Here is a 15,232-nt window from a genome sequence, read left to right as displayed (position 1 = left end):
TATCATAATCTACCAATTGTAGTTTATAGAAGATAGTGTAGCTTGATCTTTTCTTTTCTGCTGCCATAACAGTAAGGGTGTTCATGTGTTTTCTTATGATCAGAAATTTGCTGTTACTTCTCACCACTAGATGGCATTGAGTCAGAGTGCCAATCAGCTGATATTTGTAAGCATCCATGACAATTTCACAGATTAGATTGCTTTCATTTTTATGATAACTACTTTTTAAAGTGATAATACTGGTAATGATAATACCAGCAATAAAATAATGATGCATACAGTTACGGTAGGTAAGAGTACTGGAAAAAAGGTGTGTCCTATATGCCATCCAATATGTGACTCATTGTGGACATTTAGGAGCTAAGGTGGATAGGTAAATTGGGAAATATGTGAAGAAGTATTTCCCAATAAAAGTATATAGTGAAACTCAACTACTATGTGATTTCATAACCAGGGAATTTTTGAATGACAGGTGCACTATAGCAGTAATTTTATGTGCAATATAGACGTGTGCAGCTTTTTAAGCATGCACGATAGCAATGAAATGCGATAGCACTTTCTGATGCTCTTTCTTTTTGTAGAGATCTACATTCTTAGAGACTTCAGTGTTTACCACCAGCCTTAGCTTTCCTCTTCATTCTATGACTATTCAGTTAAAATGGCCTTTAACCCCTTCAATATAAGGATGCATATTTTGTGTCCTCATAGTACTCGTGATATATATGGAACCAATATGTAAGTATAGGACTTATGATTAGTTTACCATAAAAGTGAATGTTTTCTATTGTTCATCATCTTCAGAAAATGGCTGAAGGCAGGCAAACTAATTTTTTCTCTAAAATTTGCATAGATTATATTTCTTAATGTACGTACCTAATATGAAAAATCATTTACTATTATCATTCTTATTTCCATTGGAGAGAGAGAGAGAGAGAGAGAGAGAGAGAGAGAGAGAGAGAGAGAGAGAGAGAGAGAGAGAGAGAGAGAGAGAGTGCTGCTTCTCCCACCACCTCCCAGCCCAGATACAGTGCTAGGGCCATTTTCTATATCCTAGAGTGAAGAGGTTGAATTTGCTATCCTCCATGACCTAGAACAACAGCCTACTTATATTCCTGACAGTCTAGAAGATGCATCCAACATTTCTACCTTTTCCCAACCTCTGCTTCTACTATCTTCTCCATTGGGCTCCTCCAATCACAATCTCATATCTGTATCTTGTCCTAATGCTCCAACCCTTTCTCAAGATCTACCATAGTAGAGGTGCCTCTGGATCTGCTAGTCTGGGGAACCTGAGGAGTTATTAAGCTCATTTTCCTTGGAATAACTACTGCTTCTATGTCAGAGATCCATTTGTGTGTGCTGAGTGCAATACAGTGATAGTGTCTAACATGGAGGCATGCATTATTCTCTCAGCCTAATAAACCTTCCAAGCCTGGTTTAACACAGCCTGTTATCATGTTATAGTTGATATAGATGTGGCACACAAATGGTACTAGAACCTTCCATCAACTATATCTTATGCAATTTATATTTCTGCCTGAAATCAGAGTAAATCTATTCTCCAACTAACCAAAAACTCCTTTGTTCAGTGTCAAAATCTTTTGAAATCCAACTCCTCACCAAGACTTCTGGATTCTGGCTGAAAACATCTATAACTTTGCTGCTTAATTTTTCTTCCTTTATTTCAACTTGATGGTACCACTGCCATCTCATCTGTATCTAAAACTGAACTCCCCTCTCAAACCTTTTCTAAAAACTACCATGGATGATTCAGGACTTATTCCTCCCTTTACTCACCCTCTACTGCTACTTATTAAATTCGCAGTGATGTTTCCCATGTCCTTGCTGGCCTAAACCCTTGGAATGCTTATTGTCCCTCCTATTCTCAGAAACATGCCTTTGGCCTTGTACCCATTCTATTCAAATTCCTTCAGTCCTTTCTATCAACATCTACCTTTCCTTCTTGCTGCAAGTTTGCCTAGATTCAGCCTGTTCCTAAAAGAGGCGACAGTTCAAATCACTTAAACTATCGTTACTGGTGGTTGAATTTCCAACTAATCAAGTTTTTTTAATCAATCCTCAAGAGGAAATTTTTTAAACATGTATCACTTCTCAATCTTCTATCTGATCGCTGATGGGGTTTCCATCAAAGCCACTCTACTGGTGATCTTTTGGCTTTTCTTACAAGTCTTTGGTCATTCTCTTTTAGAAGTTTTGGTGAAACTGTTGCTGTTGCCTTAGACATATCAAAAGCTTTAGATAACCATTCTATTGCTGATGTGGTAGATGGCCACTGTCTTTCATTCCTGTCATTCACTCTCTTCCTATTATAGATCAATAATCTTCTAAACCAAATTTCTTGTCCTATCCACTTTTACATTGATAATACCATCCTGCATTTTTCCATATATTTTTATAGATGATCAAACCTTCAGAGAATAAAGAGATCATGCAGGGAAGCCTCAAAATGCCTGACTTCTGATCTTTGTAAAATTTCTGATTGAGGCAATGCCTCAAAACTTCAATTCCTTCATCTATCAACTCAACACAACCTTCTCAACAACTATTCCCTTCTTTTCAATGAGACTCAACTGCCCCCCTCTTCTACACAAAAAAATCTTGTCTTTTGTGTACTTATATTCTAAACTGGAAATCTTGCATCTCATTTCTAGCTAAAACAGCTTCTATGAAGTAAGGTTTTCTAAGTCAACCTTGCCAGTTTTTCACATACTCCCAACTGCTAACACTGTACAGGGAATTTATCCTATCCATCCTTGTATGGAGTATGCTTCACATTGTGGGGTTTTCATTCATAGTGCTCTTTTTCATCTTATTCCTCTGACTGACTGTCTTCAGCCTCTTTCTCATCACTGCAATATTGCATCTTTTGCTATCTTCTATTGCTATTTTCATGCCACATGCTTTTCTGATCTTACTAAACTATATGCCTCCTTTTCTCATGCAGCCTTGCTGCATGAGAATTTCTTTTCTATTGTGTCCACTTCTCTAACGCAAGAGATAAACTATTCCAAATTATTCATCCCTTTCTCAGATAAACTCTGGAACTCCCTATCTGCTACTGTATTTCCACCTTCCTATGGCTTAAACTTATTAAAGATATTTATCCATAACTGGAAACTTCATATCTCATCTCTCGCTATAATAGCCTCTATGAAGTCTCTGCAGCATCTCTGCCAGTTTTTTTCACTTCTCCAACTGCTAACTCTGTACAAGGGCCTTATCTGTCCCTGTGTGGAGTACTCTTTGCATGTTGGGGGGAGGGGGGTTCCACTCAGTTTTATTAGAAAGGCTGAAATCAAAAGCTTCTCGTCTCAACTCCCCTCCTCTGACTGACTGTCTTCAGCCTCTTTCTCGCCGCCGAAATGTTGCATCTCTTTCTATCTTTTATCACTATTTTCAAGCTAACTGCTCGACTGATCTTGCTAACTGCATGCCTCCTCTCCTCCTGTGGCCTCACTGCACAAGGCTTTCTTCTTCCTCTCCTCCCTATTCTGTCCAACTCTCTAATGCAAGAGTTAACCAGTATTCTCAATCATTCATACCTTTCTTCTTGTAAACTCTGGAACTCCTGTATTTACATCTTCCTACGACTTGACTTCTTTTACGAGGGAGGTTTCATGACATTTGTTCCTGTATTTTTGATAACTCACTTGACCTTTAAGAGAACTGCCAACCCAGTGGGGCCTTTGCTTTCCATTTTTTGTTGCCCTTAGCCAGTTGCTCCTCCTGCATAAAAAAAAAAAAGTTGGCTAACTCTTTCGATCATGTTAAAGGACCGGTACCTCAGTGGATTTTTCTTTTTTTAATCAATTTCTATTGCCCTTGATTAGTTCCCATTCTACATAAAAAAAAGAAAAAATAGCTCACTGAACACAGGTTGCAAGCTCCATAATGCCCTCTAAAACCCTGAAGCAAATTCTACCAGGTTTTTTATCACCTATGTGAAAGAACACCATGGGTACATACACTGGCACTCTGCAGACTGGACTGAAGAAGTGCTACAGGTCCACTGGTAACTGGCAGCCTTAATACAAACATTAGGATACAATGCATCCTGGAGGGGGGGAAGACACTTCACAAGCCAAGGGTTGTAGAACATTAGCTACATCACAATAATTAATATACATATACTGCAGTTTGCTGCCAGCATATGAGAAGAAACATATTGTCCTCAACTAATATTGCCTCTTCCACATCTGTGTGGCATTTTTTCAACATGAGGAATGTACATCTAAATTAAGTGTAGAGAGAGAGAGAGAGAGAGAGAGAGAGAGAGAGAGAGAGAGAGAGAGAGAGAGAGAGAGAGAGAGAGAGAGAGAGAGAGAGAGAGAGAGAGAGAGAGAGAGAGAGAGAGAGAGAGAGAGAGAGAGAGAGAGAGAGAGAGAGAGAGAGAGAGAGAGAGAGAGAGAGAGAATTTCTCACTCCATATAATCATTAGCAATTGTGCTGTACATGTGTTTTGTCTGTCATACTACTAACACCAATCCAGACTTCTTTATGTAATTTTTTTTTATTTACCTGAAATTCCTTATTTATCACACTCCTCATCGTTTAACTGCCTTTCTTACTTTGTTAGGCCATTAAAAAAATATTGAAAAATAACAAGTACAAATAACAAAATTAACTTGAAAGAGTGGGTTGAAGTGGAAACTTTTCATGAAATGAGAAGATGCAGCAGACTGAAATTAAATAACTGGAATATCATGCCCATCTACATGAACAGGTTAGTGGGTTACCCTTGAGAAGGAAGACCTACAAGAGAATGAAGAGTGAATAACCAAAAAAAACAAGTCAAGACACTTTAGATTCAAAATACTTCACAGGATCAGTTTAGCCTTTAGTATAATCTTGTTTTTGACTAATGTGAATTACATAAAAGGTAGAGGTTGTCAAGAACCTTCCACAATACAGTATAAGGAATCAATGACATGGCACCATGCCAAAGATAAAGCAAGCCCTTCATTCACACTCCTCATCTTGGTAGTTTTGTACTGCAGGATATGGTCAAAAATACTTGTTGGATTTCCTGTACAATGATAAAATATTATCTTTTACAAAATTATGGCACATTATTGGAAGTTTTACCTTTGCTGTGATTCATTGGGGGATAAATGTAAGGAAAAGATGTTAAAATCTCCACTTGGGATCCCTTCAATGATTCTCAAAGGTCTTGATTTCTTAATGAGCAATTTTAAAAATACACAAGTATAACCACAACCTTGGTCAGTTTTCAGATTGCTCATCAAATACTCTTAGATTTCTTTGATTACTAAGTGTGGATAAAAGACGATGACTGTGTAACAATGTTTTTCTCATAGCTCCTTCAGTTTTCTCCCGGACTTGGCATCCTAGGGAGGAGACATGGCAGCCAGGAGCTCTGAGTACTCCACTGCATAAGACAAGAGGAACTCCACCTTCTTAATAACTGACTTGACCATGGGTAATGTAGCGATTTTAAGTTCCACTTGAGTGTTTTCTTCTGGAAATGAAGAGGTAAACATCCCCTTCCTTTGTCCTGGATGAGATAATAAATGTTGGTCTAATACTTATGAATTATTTTCCTATATATAATCATTTAAAACTGGAGGCTGAATACAAAATTTATAACATGATACTCTCAAGATACCAGATAGGTCCATTTCCAGATAGGTCTATAAATTACTGAGAAAATAAATATGTAAGATAGTTTAAGCATTTTGTTTACTAACTATCATCATAAGCTAATGTTTATTATAGAAATCAAAGTGTTTGCTTGCTATGTATTGGATCTATATTAGCACCAAGTAACTTACTGTCCACAGATCTAAGTGTGTATTAAGCTGCTATGCTGAAGTGTTTTGTGTGTTACAAGTGGTGGAAGAGTCAGTTGATGATACCGTGTGGGTGGTTGCTGAAGATTTTGTGTTACTTTGTAGTAGGTTGAAGCTTATCTGATTTGGATGCAAGTGCTTATATACACTTGGCACAGGAATTTTAATCCTACTTGACCATGCATCATTACTAGCTAAACAGCTCATTTAAGTTATTGATAATTCAAATAATTTATAACACATCAGAAAATAATAATGTTATGATGGATCTGACAATAGGATGTTAGACATGCATTGCCTTATCAACATCAAACACAGGTATGAAATTCTAACCTGAGGGCCTTTTTTTCTTTGCCAGGGCTGTCTTGCAGGTGTTGAGGAGGACGTGTATCTCAGAGAGAGCTGCTCGTATATAGTAGGTCTTGTTACTTGGGGTTGGACCTTGCAGGATCTTCCACACATCTCTTCTAACAGTGTTTGCAAACTCTTCACTCTCTTGAAGCCACAAGTGCTGATGTAAAGGTGACAAAGATTACTTCAAAATACTAATCCTAAACTATTTCCATGGTAATTGGTTCTGGTTTTAGCATAAGTGCAATTAATCTCTCCAATACATGGTTAACAAAAAGCTTACTGTCATATTATGATGTAATCAAAAATATTTCTCATATCAAAAAGACAGGAGCAGAGGCAAGAGCATAATGACAGCACCAATGAGCTGCCTAGTTGAAGGGAGGCGGGAGGCAGGATATGCCTTCTTGATCAGCTTTGTCTACAGCAGTTATGATCAATGTTGCTACAGGTAGTATCATTCTGCATCTTTCAATAATGCAGTGTGACATTACTTAAACTGTTAGCATTGCTTCTCTGACTTACAATACTATCTCATTGAATGTCAAGTGGTAATCTATTTCATTCATTTAATGTATAAAGTCTTTTTATGTGCAATTAACAACTTTAATAGAAATATTATAATTTGCCTGAAAAAAGAAATTCAGTATAAATATTATATTCAAATGCAATAACTAATTGTTTATTGGTTATTATATTAAAAAATATAAACATATTTAGTCAAACATCCTTTATGTAAATATGATTTTCAAAAAATACTAATGAGTTTCGGAGAAATATGAAGACACAGTCTATAACTCTACTAAATAGTATTAACAATAATACACACGAACAGTTGTGAAGGGAAAGAAATCAGAGTGGAAAAAGGTGACCAGTGGAGTTCCTCAAGGGTCAGTGCTTGGTCCTATCATGTTTTCTATTTATGTTAACAATATGGCAGCAGGAATAGATAGTTATATGAACATGTTTGCAGATGATACCTAAATAATGAGGAGAGTAAAAAATCTAGAAGATTGTAATGGGTTACAGGAGGACCTGGACAAGATATATGAGTGGAGTAAACAGTGGCAAATGGAGTTTAATATAAGCAAGTGTCATGTTATGAAAATGGAAAAAGTAAATACAGGCCATACAAGGTTTATAAACTAGGACAAGAGATCATTGGAGAGGCCAGTGAAGAGAAGGACTTGGGTGTGATTGTACAAAACAATCTGTCACCGGAGAAACATATCAACAAGATATTTAGAAAAACATATAATATGCTTCAGAATATATGACTTGCATTTCACCATCTAGATGAAGGAATGATGAGGAAAATACTATGCACCGTAATAAGACCTCAGTTAGAGTATGCAGCAGTCATCTGGTCACCTTACATGAAGAAACATGTGAAGAAGATGGAAAGGATGCAGAGGCTAGCAACAAGGATGACACAAGGGTTCAAGGAGATAACTTATGAGGAGAGATTGGAGCAGTTGGAGTTGACCACAATGGAAGAGAGAAGAATAAGGGATGACATGACAACAATGTACAAAATAGTGAGCAAAATTGATATACTGGACAGGGATTTTATAAAAGCGGCCCCAAGTAGTCACCTGAGAGGACATGCAAAAGAACTAACAAAAGATATTTGTTTAAACGATGTGAAGAAATACAGTTTCCCTTATCGTAGTATTGACAAGAGGAACAAACTGAATAGTGATGATGTAGATGCGGTGTCTATCAACCAGATGAAAGAGAGATATGACAAGTGTGGACAAGGGGGCAGGACACAGAGCTTAGCTCGGGCCCTGTAAGACACAAATAGGTAAATACAAATAGGTAAATACACACACACACACTTATAGATAAGTGTAGATATGGAGACGGGGCCACACGAGCATAAAGCCCAGGCCCTGTAAAACTACAACTAGGTAAATACACATACACAACACACCCGGTAGCTCAGTGGTTAGAGCGCTGGCTTCACAAGCCAGAGGACCGGGGTTCGATTCCCCGGCCGGGTGTAGATATTTGGGTGTCTCCTTTCACGTGTAGCCCCTGTTCACCTAGCAGTGAGTAGGTACGGGATGTAAATTGAGGAGCTGTGACCTTGTTGTGTCCCGGTGTGTGGTGTGTGCCTGGTCTCAGGCCTATCCGAAGATCGGAAATAATGAGCTCTAAGCTCGTTCCGTAGGGTAACGTCTGGCTGTCTCGTCAGAGACTGCAGCAGATCAAACAGTGAAACACAAGAGAGAGAGGGATGGGTTGACTGTATTTACTTGAATTTTAAAAAGGTGTTTGACAAAGTGCCACATGCAAGATTACTATGGAAGTTAGAGAAGGGTGGCTTAAAAGGAAGCACATTGAGATGGAGAGAAAATTATTTGAAGGGGAGAGAAATAAGGACGGTAGTTAAAGATATGAAGTCCAAGTGGTGGAGAGCAGTAGAAAGCGGAGTGCCACATGGGTCAGTATTGGCACCAATACTTTACCTCATTTATATTAACGACATGCCAGAAGGAGTGAACAGCTACATAAATCTGTTTGCAGATGATACGAAACTGTGCAGAGTTATAAAGCAAAAAGAGGATTGTGAAATACTGCAAGAAGACCTAAATAAGATCTGGGAATGCAGTAAAAAGTGGGAAATGGAATTCAATGTGAACAAAAGTCATGTCATGGAAATGGGAAAGAGTGAAAGACGACCTGTGGGAATCTATAAGATGGGAGATGGAGTAGAACTGGAGAAAGTTAAAAAGGAAAAGGACTTAGGAGTGACGATGGAAGAAAACAATCAACCAGTAAGCCATATTGATAGAATTTTTAGAGAAACATATAATTTGCTAAGGAATATTGGAATAGCATTTCACTACATGGACAAAGAAATGATGAAGAAATTGATAAGTACTATAATAAGACCCAGATTGGAATATGCAGGAGTAGTGTGGACCCCTCATAAAAAGAAACACATAAGGAAATTGGAGAGACTACAAAAATGGCTACAAGAATGGTTCCAGAATTTGAAGGGATGACATATGAGGAGAGACTAAAGGCTATGGATCTACCAACCCTGGAACAAGGAAGGGAGAGAGGAGACCTGATACAAGTTTATAAATTGATCAACGGAATGGACCAAGTGGATAATGAGAAACTGATCCTGAGAGAAGAATATGACATCCGAAGCACAAGATCGCATAGTAAAAAGCTGAGAAAAGGAAGATGTCTGAGAGATGTTAAAAAATATAGTTTCCCGCAAAGATGTATTGAGACGTGGAACAGTTTAAATGAAAAAGTAGTGTCTGCAACAAGTGTGCATACTTTAAAAGTAAGATTAGATAAGTGTAGATATGGAGACGGGCCACACGAGCATAAAGCCCAGGCCCTGTAAAACTACAACAACAACTAGGTAAACACACACACACACACACACACACACACACACACACACACACACACACACACACACACACACACAATCGAGAGGGCCGGGTTCAAATCCCGGCGCAGCGAGGCAAATGGGCAAGCCTCTTAATGTGTAGCCCCTGTTCACCTAGCAGTAAATAGGTACGGGATGTAACTCAAGTGGTTGTGGCCTCGCTTTCCCGGTGTGTGGAGTGTGTTGTGGTCTCAGTCCTACCCGAAGATCGGTCTATGAGCTCTGAGCTCGCTCCGTAATGGGGAAGACTGGCTGGGTGACCAGCAGGCGACCGTGGTGAACACACACACACACACACACACACACACACACACACACACACACACACACACACACACACAGAGGAGAAGGGTGGCTTAAAAGGAAGCACATTGAGATGGATGGAAAATTATTTGAGGGGGAGAGAAATAAGGACGGTAGTTAAAGATATGAAGTCCAAGTGGAGAGCAGTAGAAAGCGGAGTGCCACAGGGGTCAGTATTAGCACCAATACTTTTCCTCATATATATTAACGACATGCCAGAAGGAGTGAACAGCTACATAAATCTGTTTGCGGATGATACGAAACTGTGCAGAGTTATAAAGCAAAAAGAGGATTGTGAAATACTGCAGGAAGACCTAAATAAGATCTGGGAATGGAGTAAAAAGTGGGAAATGGAATTCAATGTGGACAAAAGCCATGTCATGGAAATGGGAAAGAGTGAAAGACGACCTGTGGGAATCTATAAGATGGGAGATGGAGTAGAACTGGAGAAAGTAAAAAAGGAAAAGGACTTAGGAGTGACAATGGAAGAAAACAATCAACCGGTAAGCCATACTGATAGAATTTTCAGAGAGATATATAATTTGCTAAGGAATATTGGAGTAGCATTTCACTACATGGATAAAGAAATAATGAAGAAATTGATAAGTACTATAATAAGACCCAGATTGGAATATGCAGTAGTGTGGATTCCTCATAAAAAGAAACACATAAGGAAATTGGAGAGACTACAAAAAATAGCTACAAGAATGGTTCCAGAATTTGAAGGGATGACATATGAGGAGAGACTAAAGGCTATGGATCTACCAACTCTGGAACAGAGAAGGAAGAGAGGGGATCTGATACAAGTTTATAAATTGATCAACAAAATGGACCAAGTGGATAATGAGAAACTGATCCTGATAGAAGAATATGACAATCTTAGCACAAGATCGCATAGTAAAAAGCTGAGAAAGGGAAGATGTCTGAGAGATGTTAAAAAATATAGTTTCCACAAAGATGTGTTGAGACGTGGAACAGTTTGAGTGAAGAAGTGGTGTCAGGGCCCAGGCCCTGTAAAACTACAACTAGGTAAATACACACACACACACACACACACACACACACACACACACACACACACACAGGGTAACGTCTGGCTGTCTTGTCAGAGACTGCAGCAGATCAAACAGTGAATTACACACACACACACACACACACACACACACACACACACACACACACACACACACACACATAATGAGCTCTGAGCTCGTTCCGTAGGGTAACGTCTGGCTGTCTCGTCAGAGACTGCAGCAGATCAAACAGTGAATTACACACACACACACATGCCTGGTAGCTCAGTGGTTAGAGCGCTGGCTTCACAAGCCAGAGGACCGGGGTTCGATTCCCCAGCCGGGTGGAGATATTTGGGTGTATCTCCTTTCATGTGTAGCCCCTGTTCACCTAGCAGTGAGTAGGTACGTGATGTAAATCAAGGAGTTGTGACCTTGTTGTCCCGGTGTGTGGTGTGTGCCTGGTCTCAGGCCTATCCGAAGATCGGAAATAATGAGCTCTGAGCTCGTTCCATAGGGTAACGTCTGGCTGTCTCGTCAGAGACTGCAGCAGATCAAACAGTGAAACACACACACACACACACACACAAATGAGCAAGCCTCTTAATGTGTAGCCCCTGTTCACCTAGCAGCAAGCAGGTAAGGGATATAACCTTAGGTGTTGTGACCTCCCTGTTCCAGTGTGTGGTGTGTTAGTGGTCTCAGTCCTACTCAAATAATGGTCACTATGAGCTCTTGAGATCTTTCCATTGGGTAATGACTAGCTGGGTGACCAGCAAACTAGAGAAGAATGACATATACATATACTAAAACAAATACTTGTGATATTTTGCCCTGCCTTATCCTTTTACTTGTAAAAACTTACATTCTGTGCTTCCATCTTGGGGCTTTCAACAGCCAATGCAGCCTCCTCATAGGATGCACCAGAGGCCAGGACAGAAGACAAGGTAAGGATGGCCTCAGTGGCATCTTGACTGCTGTCCTGGTGGTCACCATTGAAAAGACGCACTGTCCACACATAAGCTGCCAGTACGTTGAGGATGTTGTAGGGAAGACAGGGGGATGGAGTAACCTTCTGCAGGAATAGATTAGTGATTAGAGGTGGAGATATAAAGTAAATGGACTTTCTCTAGAAACCAACCATATTTTGTACAATGGAAAAGAAGGATAATGAGGCAGCAAGAAATTATATAAAGTTAAAAAATTTACAGGAGCAGTAGCCATGGGAAAAAAAAACTAGAAAATTATAAGATATACAGTAATACACTAAAATACTACAAACAATATAAAGAATGTTGATGAGGGGAAAGTGTTGGTGGCCTGCATCCCTAAATAGCAATCAAAGCAAAAGTTTGGTTCATAATCTCCTTTGTAAGAGCTACAGTAATGCATCAGTAGCACATAGACTGCTCATAATGTGTGTCTAAAAGCAAGAACTATTATTTCCTATAATGCCCTAGAAGTAAATAAGACAACTTAGAAAGCAATGAATTGTGTTACTTCTGTCATCTGTCATGAGATAGTACAGCTACCCCATTGCAATTTTTACTTTGTTCCACCCTCCCCACCAAAAAAAAAAATATTCTTACTGGTATGAGCCAAGTGCTGCATACTTCTATTTAGTGCCTTGCCTTGCCTTCATGGGTCAGGGCAGTCATGGAGTTTGTCCAGAATGATGTGCTTCACTTGGACAATTTATGTAATGGAGAAGTTCAATCCTCCTTTCTTTTCCTTCCTATATTTGCAGTAAACAAAGATGCTTGCACCACACAATGGATGTTCATTTAGGTACCATTCCTAAGTGTCAAAATGATCAAGGGAGAGACAACAGAGAACAAAACAGAAAATCCAATAATTTCATCACATCTCCACGAAGCAGAAAATTACCGTGATTTCACTAAGTGGGGGAACCTCCACAATACCAGGACAGTTGGCAGTGTATGAAGGAGATGTTGGAGAGCCTGAGATGACCTCCTGTACTAGCTGCACCTCCTGATCCCACCATGCATTCCAGGCAGGGATCAGCTCCTCAAAGTTTCCCTTCTTGACCAGCTCCTGGAAATCCTGCCGCTCTTCTTCTGTCATGTTCCTCCATACAGCTTCACTATCATTCAAGTCTACCCCTGCAGGTTTGATTTTGTTACCATTTATTATTAATATATAGTAATAGATAAGTTAAAATAAGAAAAAAGAGGAATTAAAAATGAAAGTAAATGCAATTGATTATATTTGTAAGAGTATTACTGAGGATTAGAAAAGGGTTTATGAACAAGATGACATTACGAGGAAGGAAGTTGCTAGTACAATTATGTGGGAAAAACATTAAGCACAGATCCATAAATGCATGTGACTGATTATAGTTAATTAACATGGATTATAATGCATCAATTCTTTCATTACAATACAGAACAACAATTCCCAGGAGTGAAAGCAATGTATGAAAGCTTTATAAACATGTACAAGAAAGAAAAGGATGAAAAGAATACATTTTACAATTTCCAGTCTGTGTAATGTTTGGAGATGGCTGCAGAACGAGAAGAAATGTCCAAGAATGGTTGGTGATTAATGAAAAAAGTGCCAAACACCAGTGAAAGGATTAAAGTAATAATGGGTCTACCTGCCATCCTGACACTCAAGTCCTCCTCATTCTCATCATCATCTGAGTCCAGTGGTCCATCCTCTGCCTCCATTACTGATTCCCCAGACTTCACACGCTGCAGGATCTCCATCATTTTTCTTTTAGACTCATCTGACACTGTACATCCCTGCATCTAGTGAGTACACACACACACCACAGTACTTTTAAGTTAATCTTGTGTTGATATTTTGTATTGTGAATATTTTGGTCAGTTTACTATGATAATGAGGATAGGAAGAACAACTATAGTTGCAGTTTTTATATACATGTGATTTCAGTGCTGCTCAATAATCAAGGGGTCACAGTTAATATCTAGAAGTAATTTATTTATTTCTTTTCATATAATTTTCTTATAAGAAACATACTTATACCTATTTACAACATATTAAAGGAAATAAGTAACAAAAAGAGTAATTTATATTTCTTGAAGGTGTTCAGCTTACAGCCATGAGGAATACTCACCTCTTCCTCTACCTGCTCCCTGTAAAAGTTTTCAGAGCACTGTACATGATCTGCATTCCTATAGCAGGAGGAGGAGCAGTAGTGTGTGTTGCAGCGTGGACAGGTGTACTTAGATGGGTTTGTGCAACTGAAAAATTATTGTTCACTTAACACAGTGATGGCAACAAATACTGTAACTACCATCAGTTTACAGTCTGCAAAAATTTGAATATGAAGAGAAGTATCATGTTTATCCTCCAGGATGACTACCTATGGAAGGCAAAATGAAAGGTTGATGAAGAAGAATGGGTTACTTTAGCCACAACTTTGCAAATAAGAATAATAACTGATGATTTGATGAGATATGGCACAATTCTGTCATATTTAGATGAACTCTGAAAATTGTAGCAGATTCTGTGAATAAACATATCAACTGATTTCATGTGTACGAAAAATAAGATAGTTATTACTCATAATGACTGAAGCAAATATTGTGATATTTACTGCCAAAAATCCCTCCAAAGACATTATTCATCAGTAAAGTCCTTTCACAGATAAATCATTTGACTCCATGATCGGGAGAAAGCTTGTAGCTTCAGTTCATGACATGAAGTTTCATGGCATGATTTGAGTCTCCTTTTTTTTTTAAATAATCAAATAGTCACTGTGTCATTTCTACGTATCAGCAAACAATATTACACTGACCTCGCAGTATTCATTGTAGTATGTGCTATTACTGTCGCTATTTGTTTCTTATATTTAATTCAGCTGATAAATTGACCGATTATGTGAAGCCGAAATAACGATAATTATGACAGGCTTGAAGAATTCAGAATCTATCCTGTACTAATTTCTAGAATAAAAATATGTAACAGAATATGAATGGAGCTGTAACACAACAAGCAGAATATGAATGGAGCATTGTAACGCCCAGCAAAGTATTCAGAATACCATATCCCAACTTATTCTGATGTTTTCAAAACAACCATTAGCATTTTGATAATTTCCACTTAGACACATTCATTCTGCCAACATCAACGGACTTACTAGGTGCATTTTGCTGTTGTGACAGGTGCAGACGCCATTGCTATCAGAGTGTATAGTGAAGCAGTGACTATATGGACTTGTGACGAGTTGTTTACATGTGTGATGTCACGAACTTGGATGACGTCACGACTCGGATAAATGAGATAAATGTTTAGGTAGCCTACAAATGATGTACTAAAATGGTTCTTGA

At 38.6% G+C, this 15,232-nt stretch overlaps 2 protein-coding genes across 2 annotated transcripts in view; one reads left to right on the top strand and one right to left on the bottom strand.

Moving 5' to 3' along the window:
- LOC123504590 overlaps positions 1-5,566 on the top strand; it is a 54,143-nt gene extending 48,577 nt beyond the window's left edge. Inside the window, exon 7 of the mRNA XM_045255240.1 lies at positions 5,340-5,566. The gene's annotated coding sequence lies outside the window, so the exon portion shown is untranslated. The remainder of the gene's footprint in view (positions 1-5,339) is intronic.
- Positions 4,335-15,183, bottom strand: LOC123504589 (zinc finger HIT domain-containing protein 2-like). Its single transcript, XM_045255237.1, has 7 exons — positions 15,043-15,183; positions 14,017-14,143; positions 13,534-13,687; positions 12,804-13,039; positions 11,782-11,991; positions 6,165-6,342; positions 4,335-5,536 (listed from the first exon to the last, which is right to left on the bottom strand). The coding sequence occupies exons 1-7, from the start codon at positions 15,078-15,080 to the stop codon at positions 5,370-5,372; spliced, it is 1,110 nt and encodes a 369-aa protein (XP_045111172.1). The 5' UTR covers positions 15,081-15,183; the 3' UTR covers positions 4,335-5,369.
- Positions 15,184-15,232: the final 49 nt, after the last annotated feature.

The sequence above is a fragment of the Portunus trituberculatus genome, chromosome 16, assembly GCF_017591435.1.
Source record: "Portunus trituberculatus isolate SZX2019 chromosome 16, ASM1759143v1, whole genome shotgun sequence".
NCBI lineage: Eukaryota > Metazoa > Arthropoda > Malacostraca > Decapoda > Portunidae > Portunus > Portunus trituberculatus.
The sequence above is the reverse complement of the archived record's forward strand: the minus strand, read 5'-3'. Positions and strand labels throughout refer to the sequence as shown.

What these genes read in the sequence shown, in the direction of transcription:
- LOC123504589 (XM_045255237.1), bottom strand. Translation starts at nt 15,080, where the DNA reads ATGGCGTCTGCACCTGTCACAACAGCAAAATGCACCTA. An exon ending in CTTGAGTGTCAGGATGGCAG is followed by an intron (nt 13,040 to 13,533) that starts GTAGACCCATTA and finishes TCAAACCTGCAG; the next exon opens with GGGTAGACTTGAATGATAGT. An exon ending in AAAGAAAAAAAGGCCCTCAG is followed by an intron (nt 5,537 to 6,164) that starts GTTAGAATTTCA and finishes TATCTCATCCAG; the next exon opens with GACAAAGGAAGGGGATGTTT.